The sequence below is a fragment of the Hemicordylus capensis genome, chromosome 6 (genome assembly GCF_027244095.1).
Source record: "Hemicordylus capensis ecotype Gifberg chromosome 6, rHemCap1.1.pri, whole genome shotgun sequence".
Classification (NCBI taxonomy): Eukaryota; Metazoa; Chordata; class Lepidosauria; order Squamata; family Cordylidae; genus Hemicordylus; species Hemicordylus capensis.
Genome location: NC_069662.1, coordinates 27,935,186 through 27,946,468, shown reverse-complemented (window position 1 = coordinate 27,946,468; position 11,283 = coordinate 27,935,186). Strand labels below are relative to the sequence as shown.

The 11,283-nt window shown below is 46.5% G+C and overlaps 1 protein-coding gene across 4 annotated transcripts in view; it reads right to left on the bottom strand.

The window, feature by feature from the left end:
- Positions 1–2,041: 2,041 nt before the first annotated feature.
- LOC128331499 (von Willebrand factor A domain-containing protein 5A-like) overlaps positions 2,042–11,283 on the bottom strand; it is a 47,890-nt gene continuing 38,648 nt past the window's right edge. For 3 of the 4 annotated variants that reach the window (XM_053264987.1, XM_053264989.1, XM_053264990.1), the window contains 4 exons: positions 5,943–5,990; positions 4,911–5,077; positions 3,818–3,941; positions 2,274–2,977 (listed from right to left, as the gene is read on the bottom strand). In XM_053264987.1, the coding sequence (XP_053120962.1) occupies positions 2,898–2,977; positions 3,818–3,941; positions 4,911–5,077; positions 5,943–5,990 (419 nt within the window). In that variant the 3' untranslated portion in view covers positions 2,274–2,897. Of the gene's footprint in view, positions 2,214–2,273; positions 2,978–3,817; positions 3,942–4,910; positions 5,078–5,942; positions 5,991–11,283 lie in introns of those variants that run through there. The other variant, XR_008310325.1, reaches the window with a different exon arrangement.

The window sequence follows — 11,283 nt, the reverse complement described above, 5'->3', positions numbered from 1 at the left end:
TTTACAATGAATGGAGGTGTAGTCATTCACACTTAAACTTGCACCTGTTTAGAGACATCTGCTCCTATTTTAAAATAAAATCTGACTAACTTCTAGAACATGTCCATGAAATCTCTCTCATCGGGCAAAGCTTTGGAACTCTTCATTATTAAACCATCCCGATGATGCCTCCCCCCTCAGATTTTTAAACTCCACCCTGTTTTTGTTCGATTGCGTTTGTACATGGATCCTAAGTGTAGCCTATTGTAACCAAATACAAGCAGCTTTTTATGACAGTGCTGGAGTAGTTGCTGTATTGTGCTAGAGATTTATCTTCCACAAGCTTGAGCAAAATCATTTATGCTGCCACTAGATAATACAAGTGTGTGCATAACTACTTATATGTGCCTGATTAAGAATGTTATGGCATATTGGAGCAGAGAGTATCCAAGAGAACAACTAAGCATATCATTGTGGTTAGCTGACAAACCAGGTTACCACATCATACAAACTAAATTAAACAAGTTAAGAGTCAACCACAGCTTTCCAATTTTAGAGATAATGGGCAAGCATGGCTTATTCCAAAGTGGAAGTTTTCTATCTCTTCCTGTCACGTCCCAAGGGAGGGAAAGCCCACAGGGTTGAGATATTTATTTACTAGTAAACGAGACTCTTCGCTGGCAGGGCAAAATCATTTTGCTTACATTATTACACTGATAGGAAAGTTGAAGAAATTAAATATATGTAATGAATGTTTCATTAATGTGCTTGCAAAAGGGATGTAAAAGAACAGGTTTAAATGTGTAGGATTTCAACTTCAAATATTATTCATTTTATTGAATAATTACCATAGTAAATGCGAATCACTGTATCTTCTGCTTCCCATGAAATACTTCAGGCACATGCCAGGGGGCAGGGAGGGGTTCCTTGAAAAGGAGGCAGGCAGGTCCTACCTGCCCCTCTGAGCCTCTGCCACTCCATCGCAGCACTGTTCTGAGAGAAAGATCCCCGTGACAGTGGCAGCTCGTGCCGCAGTCTCCTTTAAAACGCCCCCCCCACGTCGATGGGATGCTTCCCCCAGCATCCTTCGTGTGGTGTTGGCATGCAAATGGTGCCGACACATGCGCCAACACCATTTGTGTGCTGACGTTGCGCACGGGATGCTGGGGGAAGCATTCCCATTGCCACGGCGGGGCGTTTTAAAGGAGACTGCAGCACGAGCTGCTACTTTCAGGGGCGTGCTTCTCTTAGAACAGTGCTGCGATGGGGTGGCAGAGGCTCCGAGGGGCAGGTAGGGCCTGCCTGCCTGCCTCCTTTTCAAGGAACCCCTTGCCCCGCTCCAATTTGGGCTGCAGGGAGGCCAATCATTTTGGCGCCTCTTCAAAGAGGGGCCGAAATTATTCAGGCACACGCCTATTGGGCACGATGTCATTTGTGAATTATTAAGCATTAAAACAGGTTGATAACAATGTTAAAATATAATTACATTCATAATTCCTTTGAAAAAATGCATTTAAAAAAATAAACCTTTCACCCACCATATTCCAGGGTTAGGGTTAGGGTAGTTGCATCCTGTGCTAATCGTACGTTGCAGGATTGTTCATGAAGAATTTGTTATTGGTAGATAGTCAGGAAGAATGACTTGATTTTTATTCAAAATATGTAAGATTGTATCACTCTATTAACCACATGGTTTAGATGATCATCTGACTTTGGGCATTTTAAGATCAGTAAGTGGCTTTTCAAAAGAAGAGGAACAAAAGGTTCAGAATACCAAGACATTTTCCAGCTGTTGTGTCTATTCCAAGACAGGGTGAAGACAGACATGCCATTTTAAGAGCGGTAGAGGTGAGCTAGCAGTGCTGTAGCTGCTGACAAAAACAGGTGCATTTTTTCTGACTTGGGGTGATGCTTGAAAATGTAAAATCTGATATCAAAACATATTTACCAGACCTCCACAATCACTACAGCATGTTGAAAATGTTTCTGAATATTGTTTTGGCCACTTGAAGGATGACACATAAAAGCACATGTACTTTTGAAATTATTTTAAAGTGCATTTACATCACCTGATACATACACTAGGTGGAGGGCTGATATGCTTCTTTGGAATGGGAAGCAATTTGCTGATCCAGTGTCAGCCTTTCTAGTGTCCATCATTGTAACAGAAGCTCAATTCAGGTCCTAGGAGAAGGAAACACTGGAACTGCTCTTCAAAGTTTATCAAAGCTTTCCTGCAAAGAATTATAGCCATGTGGGAACTCCCATGTAAATCACCACACAGGAATACAATATATAAGCAGATATCTTTTATTAGAATGCATACAGTAAAGAACAGAGACTTTCTATTGGATGCAATGCAAGGCATGGCCTGGGTTCTGGTGCCGGCTCTTTGGCACACTGAAGCAAGCAGTCCCTTACAGCCCACACCATGACTGGTGTCCACCTCTTCAGTGTTAGTACATGTCTCATTGCCCAAGTGGAGTGGCAAAGATCTGACTACAGGAGAACCATCTGCGGTACATCTACGCGGAAAAAATCTGGCAAAAACTGAATAAATCCTACTTATCCGCAGGTGGCCAAAAATGATCTTGGAGGTCATTTCCAGCCATTTTGAGAGCGGGAGCCATTTTTGGCTCATTTGTCGTAAACAACCTTCCACCCCCTAATTTTAAGTTGAATTTGGGGCACTTTTGCGCTTGTGAGGGGCATCTTTGGACTCCTGACAGCTGGCAGAGCACGGTATGGCAGTTTGTTGGGCCTGTTTCCACATTTGGGGGGCAATTTTGGGTTTTTTGGTTTTGAGTCTGGGAACGTAACCCCCACGTTTCCATAGACTCAGTGCTTTGGTACCTGCGAAAGGGAGATGGGAGCAAAGCAGAGGCTCCAGTTTAAGGCACGGGGTTGGAGAGAGGGCCTTAGAGCCCAAAAGCCTGGGGGCTGACACTGCTTCCCAGCAGGGCATTCCCCGCCTTCACACACTCAGCCAGCTGAGGCCCTGCAAAGAAGAGAGGCAGAGTTAGGACTTAGAGGCACCAGCAGCCTCATTTTGACTTGTACACACGGCCAGCCCATTCTCAATTACAACCAAACAGCATCCCCTCCCTCCATCCCTCGCTGTGTGAACAAAGGGATGCACAACACTGCAGGGCACTGAAGATATGGGGCAGTCTAGTCTCGAGTCAGAAAACTGCTTGGAGTGGGGCAAGGTGTTTGGGCTGCCCTTTTTCCAGAGGGCCAAAGGAGGTAAGTGGCCCTTTGGCACAACAGCATGGAAACATGCAAGGGCTTCCTGGGGCAACTGTGGGTAGCGCACATTCCCCGTTGACCGCCCAGCCCAAACACCCAAGCTTAGCTTCTCATTACTACCCAAGGAGCCTCCATTCCTTTGCTCCCTCCCAGAAGACATCCCCCCAGGCCCCACCCAACCGCCAAAATTAGAATAAAGAGAGACTGTTCCCTCTAAAATGGGTCACCGCCTTCTCCTAACCTAATGTTGAATACCAACCGAATATGACCATGCAGAGTGATTAGCTGGGCTGACCAATCCCACAGAAAGGAACAGCAGTGGTGGACCAGAATTTTTCAATACAAAAACTGGTCTGGCCGTTGCAGGGACAACACTGCTCAGTCCTGAGGGAAGGAATCCTAGGCCAGAGTCCAAGCAGGGAAGAGCTACCTTCTCTTTCCCAACAGAACGGGAAACTCAGCGGGTGACCACTTGGATCAGGAGCCTGGGGCACCTTTGGTGTTGGGGTCTCACTCTTCCAGCTCTAGCCCCTGCATTTCCTCTCCCCCTTCCTTGGGGTCCCTTCCCAGTTGCACCGGAGGCTCTCACCTGCAGTTGCCTGGAGCCAGCTGAGAGCTTTCGCTTCCAGAAGCTGCCACTCGTCATTCTGCTCTGCGGCTCTGAAATGGAGCCAGAGGACGGCCAGCACCGTTGCCCATGCGGTTGGGATCACCTTACCACGGTAGCAGGAGAAAGACACATTGAGTCCTGTTCCCTCATTGGTCCTTTGCAGACATAACAGTCAGTCATGGTGCATTTTCCTTGGCTAGCATTAAGTATCGCATCTGCTCCAAGTAAGCCATGGTTAAGGTTGTATCCTTGCCCCTGCAGACTTTTTGCTTGTTGGGCAGCAAGGAGATATCCAAAACATGCCCTCTGCAGACAGAGATTCTCTTCCCAAAACAACTGAAGCCATGGTTTCACTTTACGTTTGGAATTGTAACTTGAGTGAAGAGTTAGCACTGAACTACAATGAGGTTATTCACACAAGCAAAAACTGTGTTCTACCCAGGTTTGGGACCTGTTTGTGCTTCCAATTTTCGGTTGTGTGGATGCAAACAACTAGGCAGGAGGAAGGAGAAGTGATTATGTGGAAGCAAGGTAGGTGGGAAAGCTACCCAGGTTTTCCTCCTACCTTGCTTCCACAATATCACTTCCCCCTCCTCCTACCTAGTTGTTTGCATCCACACAACCAAAAATTGGGAGCACACACTGCTCTCAAACCTGGATAGAACACAGTTTTCGCTTGTGTGAATAACCTCATTGTTTGTGCAGGCCTTCATCATGTCAATAAGGCAACTGCAAATTCCTGTCCAGAGCCAGAGGTGAACCTAGGTAATTTTGGGGCCTGGAGGCCTTTGGAGGCCCCCCTCCCCTGCAAATTAAGCATAATCATGCACCTCCTGGTGACCACACCACCTAGGACAGACTAAAGAGGATTTGGGGGCCCCAGGGGCTGTGGAGGCCCTGGACTTCGGCCCAGAAGAGCGCCTCTGTCCCCAGCCTTGAAACCAGGTTGACATATCCCTGCCATGTCCAACCCCAGCCAACCGTTTAGGTTCGTGATCCCTCCCCCACTCTCCTGAAATAATAGCTAGAGGCATCCAGTCTACTGCCAAATCCTGCCCTGCTCCAAACTTACCTGGGCAGGCTTTTGGCTGGAGATCTCAGCCTCACTCAGGTCTAGCAGGGTGGCCAGGTCAGAATCAAGGGGCCAGGAGCCATCAGCATTTTGCAGTAAGATCAAGCGCAAGAGAAGGGATCCCTCTTCCTTCAGGGTGGTCTCCTTCTCCTCTTCTCTGAGCAAACCTGTGAAAGCAGTCAGCTGCCTTAGTGATGCAGGCTAGAGAAGACTGACCTTTGGACTCATCCAATGGGCAGTTCATATGTTACAAGGGCTTTCTAGGCAACACTGGCATCCTGGATTGGGCTTTGAAGCTCGCAAGAAACCGGGTCAATTATCAGAATAGGGTCTTATATGTTCCCAGCCTCCAGTTCCTGTTAGTAGGTGGGCAGGTGCATTTGCCACCAGCTGAAGCTTCTGTGCAAAATGCAGCTTCACAGAGTGTACCTTTGTGTCTCTGAGGCCTGAGTTGGAAAAGAACATGGATGGTGGCACTTCCACCCCCACACACATCAGACAACTCTGTCCTTAGTTCTACTTTTTCTCAATTTAACTGCAACAAAACTAAATCCATAGTTCCATCTGGACACACACACACCCTTTTTTTTACTGGCCACCTTGTAATCTGAAAGAGAGATGACATTTCAAAGGGAAATCACACAATTCCCCTTTTATCTCTCTCTCCAGTGGCTGTAATTCAGATCACACACACACTCTTTTAACATGTGGGTTCTTGAGGGTACAAACAGCAACTGAACCCACAAGAATGTAAGAATATAAAACAGGTATAAACTTGGTGGCCCAGGTGCCCACCCCACCCAGGACAGACTAAAGAGGATTTGGGAGCCCCTAGGGGGTGTGGTAGCCATCTATGTGGTCCCTAAGAGTCGACACCGACTCAAGGGCACTTAATCAATCAATCAAAGGGGGTGTGGAGGCCCTGGACCTTGGCCCAGAAGGGTAAGAGCCCCTCTGCAGTTAAGTATCCCCTTAGTTCTACAGGCACCTCATTTGTCCTCTCCATATAGCAGAGCCCTTTTGATGCATTACCTGGGGCTGAGCAATCTGATAAATCTTCTAGATGGTCGTCCATGTCAACTGTGAAAAGAAAGGGAAAAGGGGATTTAAACTCAGGGAAACATTTCTAGCTTTTTGTTGTTTTAGGCTACCTTTATCATTCTTTTTGCTCTTTTTAACTGACCACAGCTCTTGACATATTTGAACAACTCCTCACCATTAATTTCTATCCCTTCCTGTGTGGAAACAGAGATTTACTGCAGTATCCCTGAATGGCCTCTTGCATTTCAGGTTCATTAGGCTGAGACAGTCCTTGGCTGGAAAGGAACTCTCCAGAGATTTAAAAACTCAATTTCTAAGAACAAGTTTCTTGCAGTTACCAAAACTAAACAAACAACCCAGAGGTGATTGATCAATTGATTGATTAAGTGCCATCAAGTCGGTGTCGACTCTTAGTGACCACATAGATAGATTCTCTCCAGGATGATCTGTCTTCAACTTGGCCTTGAAGGTCTCTCAGTCGTGCATTCATTGCTGTTGTGATCAAGTCTATCCACCTTGCTGCTGGTTGTCCTCTACTTCTCTTTCCTTCCACTTTCCCCAGCATTATGGACTTCTCAAGGGACCTGGATCTTCTTCACATGAGTCCCAAGTATGATAGTTTGAGCCTGGTCATTTGTGCCTCGAGTGAAAATTCTGGATTGATTTGTTGTATGATCCATTTGTTTGTTTTCCTGGCTGTCCATGGTATCCTCAAAAGTCTTCTCCAGCACCAAAGTTCAAAAGCATCAATGCTTTTTCTATCTTGCTTCTTCAAAGTCCAGCTTTCGCATTCATAGAATGTCACAGGGAAAAACACTGTCTGAACGATTTGTTGGTGTAGACACGTCTCGGCATCTAAATAGCCTTCTTTCCAAGGCCTTCACTGCAACCCTCCCAAGTGCTACTGCTTTTATCAACTCTCAGGCCTTGGGGAGCAGCTCTAACCACCCACAGAGTCTGGCCTTGCTCCTCTGCAGTGCCAGGTCAGTTCAAAATAAGACCCAAATTGTCCACAATTTGATTGTGGATGAGGGAGCTGACCTGGCATGTATAACTGAGACCTGGTTGGGGGAGGCAAGTGGTCTAGTATGGGCTCAGCTTCTTCCTCCAGGTTACTCTGTCATGGAGCAGGCTAGGGGAAATGGGTGTGTGTGTGTGTGGAGTGGCTGTGGTCCATAAGAATACCATCTCCCTTACCAGGGCCCTGTGAGACAGTTGACTTATATCATGTGTGTATTTCTGAGGCTGGTAACTAGGGATAGATTGGGGATTCTGTTGGTGTACCATTCACCCCGGTGCCCAACTGACTCCCTAACTGAGCTGACAGCACTTGTCACGGAGTTGGTGTGGGAGTCTCCAAGGCTTTTGGTGCTGGGGGACTTCAACATCCACTTTGGGGCTGGCTTGTCTGGTGTGGCTCAGAAGTTCATAGTGACCATGACAACTATGGGCCTATCCCAAGTAGTTTCTGAACCAACTCATGTTGCCGGCCACACACTCGATTTGGTCTTTTGTTTGGATCAGGGGGGTGTTCCGTGGGTGGGGGATCTGGTGGTTTCCCCATTGTCATGGACGGACCACTACCTGGTTAAGGTTGGTTTCACAGCTACAATCCACCTCTGCAGGGGTGGTGGACCTATTAGGATGGTCCGTCTGAAAAGGCTGCCAGACCCAGTAGGATTTCAAAAGGCCTTGGAGGATTTTGATGCTGGTGTGGCCGATGATTCTGTTGATGCCCCTGGTGGGAACCTAAAACAGGGAACTCAACAGGGCAGTAGACATGATTATGCCTAAGCATCTCTTCCGACCTGTTTCAAAAATGGCCCCTTAGTATACTGAGGAGTTGCGGGGGCTGAAGCAGCTGGGTAGGCAACTAGAACGCAAGTGGAGGAGAACCCGGTTTCACTCTGACAGGATGCGGCATGTGACCCATTTGAAGACTTATGCAGTGGCAGTGTTTGCAGCAAAAAAGAGATTTTGGTCTGTGCGCATTGAATCTCCAGGTTCACGCTCAGCAGAGCTATCCCAGGTTGTGAGGAGTTTAGTTTTTGCTCCTTCTACTTCAAATCAATCCCCGGCGTTGTTCTGCTGTGACTCTTTTAATGGGTTTTTTACTCCACTATTTTACTCCACTATTTCTGCAGGGCTATGGAGGAGTTGTCCAGCAATCCTCCTTGCAGTATTAGGTTGGATCAGTTTTAATCTGTGATTCCTGAGAATGTGGACAAGCTGCTTGGGGTAGTGTGGTCTACCACTTGTTCTCTGGATCCTTGTCCAACTTGGCTGCTTCTATCTAGCAGGGAGATTGTTGGAGGTGGCCTAGTTAATATCATAAATGCATCACTGAGGGAGGGTAGGGTGCCTCCTTGTCTGAAGGAGGCAATGGTTACACCACTCCTTAAGAAGCCTTCCTTGGACCCCTTAGCAATGGATAGTTACAGGCCAATCTCCAATTTCCCTCGGTTGGGCAAGGTGATTGAGAGGGTGGTGGCCGACCAGCTCCAGGCAGTTTTGGAGGAAACTGATTATCTAGATGCATTTCAAACTGGCTTTAGAGCTGGCTATGGGGTTGAGACAGCCTTGATCGGCCTGATTTACTGGGGAACCGACAGAGTGTGATTCTGCTGGTTCTTCTGGATCTCGGCGGCATTTGATACCATCAGTCATGGTATCCTTCTGGATCGCCTGAGGGAGTTGGGGATAGGGGGCACTGCTTTGCAGTGGTTCTGCTCTTATCTCTCAGGTAGATTCCAGATCGTAGAGCTTGATGACAGTTGCTCCTCAAAACAGGAGCTGTTATATGGAGTCTCTCAGGCCTCCATTCTGTCACCAATGCTTTTCAATATCTACATGAAACTGCTGGGTGAGGTCATCAGGAGGTTTGGTGCTGGGTAGGGATGTGCATGGAACTGGCTGGCCTGGTTCAGTCTGAGTCCAGAAAGGACTTGAACCTGACTGGACCAGTTCGAATCAGCACCCCCTCAAACCCTGCCAGTTCAATTTGGGGGTGGGTTCGCGAATTTTTTTAAATGGATTTTTTTTAACCTTATCACCTTTGGGGGGGCTCCTTGGGGTGGCAGCGGTGTGTGTATGTGTGTCCACGGAGGTTCCCCCTCCCCTTGCCAGCCTATTCTGACCCCCTCTGGCCCATTCGGCTGGTTTTTCGACCGTTTCTGCGTGGTGGCCATTTTGGATGCTGCCACGCGGTGACATCCAAATGGCCGGTGCGCTGAACTATGAAGGCCCGAACTAGCCAAAAAACCAGCCAAATGGGTCAGAGGGGATTAGAACGGAGGCCGGCGGGGGGAGGGGGAACCTCCGCGGACCCCCCCCCGCCGCCCCAAGGAACTCGCCTGAATGGGAAAAGGTAACAAAAATTTTGTGTTTGTGTGTAAAAATAAAATAAAATTGTGAACCCCCCGAACAGTTGGGGGTGGTGGTGTTCGGTCTGAGGTCGGACTGAACGGGGTGTGTATGATCAGTTCGACGTTAAACCTGTTTGCACATCCTTAGTGCTGGCTGTTATCAGTATGCTGATGACACCCAAATCTATTTCTCCAATTAATCTTCAGGAAATGGCATTCATTCTCTAAATGCCTACCTACAGGCAGTAATGGGCTGGATGAGGGATAACAAACTTAAGCTGAATCCAAGCAAGATGGAGGTGCTCATTGCAGGGGCTCAGAATCTGAGGGGTGAGTTAGATCTTCCTGCGCTGGATGCGGTTATACTATCCCAGAAGGAGCAGGCATGCAGCTTGTGAGTACTCCTGGACCCAGGCCTCAACCTGGTATCTCAGGTGCAGGCCATGGCGAGGAGTGCTTTCTATCGGCTTCAGCTGATTCAACAGCTGCACCCATTCCTTGAAGAGGATGACCTCAAAACAGTGGTGCATCAACTGGTAATCTCCAGACTTGAATATTGCAATGCGCTCTACATGAGGCTGCTTTTGTACATAGTTTGGAAACTCTAGTTCAAAATGCGGCAGCCGGATTATCCTCTGGGGCAACCCAGGAGACCATATTATGCCTGTCTTGAAACAGTTATACTGGCTGCCAATATGTTTCTGCGCAAAATACAAAGTGCCAGTTATTACCTTTAAAGCCCTGAGTGGCTTAGGTCTGTGTTATCTTAGGGAGTGCCTTCTTCTGCATGATCCCCACCACACGTTGTCATCTGAGGAAGTCTGTCCCCAATTACCACCGGTTTGTCTAGTGGTGACTCAGAGGCAGGCCTTCTCTGTAGCTGCCCCTGGGCCATGGAATGCACACCCAGCAGAAGTCCATAATTTGAGTTCATTATTGTCTTTCAGAAGAGCCCTTAAAACCTATCTGTTTGGCCTGACCTTCCAGGGTTTTGAACTGCTGTAAACTGTTTTAAATTGTTTTAAATGTTTGCCCTGGTTTTCAGGTTTTTAAAAAAACTGTTTGAATGTTTAATTGGTTTTATTATGTTTTTATAGTTTTGATTTTAATTTTGTTTTTATTCTGTTGTAAACCACTCTGAGCCATTTTTGGAAGGGTGGTATATACATTGAATAAATAAATAATTAATAAAACAAACTTCTTGCTTCACTGTTCCCTCGCAGACCTTCTGGATCACTAACGAGCATAATACATTTATTTTAAAATATACTGTTGGTTTATTTGTATGTTAACAGAGTTCCACTTTCACTAGCTCTGATGTACTCTATGGATAAAGATACCTCTTTCTGGCAGCTTTACTGCAGTAAGAAAACAATCCATTAAATCACAGGATTGATTCCACATAGCAGTGGAATGATGGTCTGGGGTAGGCGGGGCTTTAGTTCCCGAAGTTACTTTTAAAAAAAATTCTGACATGAAACAAACCACTTATAGTAACTTTTTTGAAGTTTAATTTTTTTTTAAAATCAATTAATTGACCAGTCTGCTCCAAATTAAATATACAGAGCCCCCTCCATCCTGCCCTACATCTGTGCCCAATATCAAAGCCCTATGGCAAGCCACCCTGGAAAAATCCAAAGTGGGGAAATAACCCAAACAAGCCTCATATAGTCCCACTCATGCACCACCTGGATGGCTCTGAGGCCTTCTCTGTGGCAGCCCCAGGGCTTTGGAATGCACTCTCTGTGAAAACAAGAGCTTCCCCAACTCTGATTGCTTTTAAAAAGACCCGTAAGACATTTTTTATCAGGCTTTTAATTAGAACTAATTTTAAGCTGTCATTTTTATTCTGTGGAAATGTTTCAATCATCTTTTATTTTCTTTTTATATTGTATTTTGGATTATGTACACTGCCTAGAGATACATATATCAGGTGGTATATAAATATGATAAATCAAACAAACAAA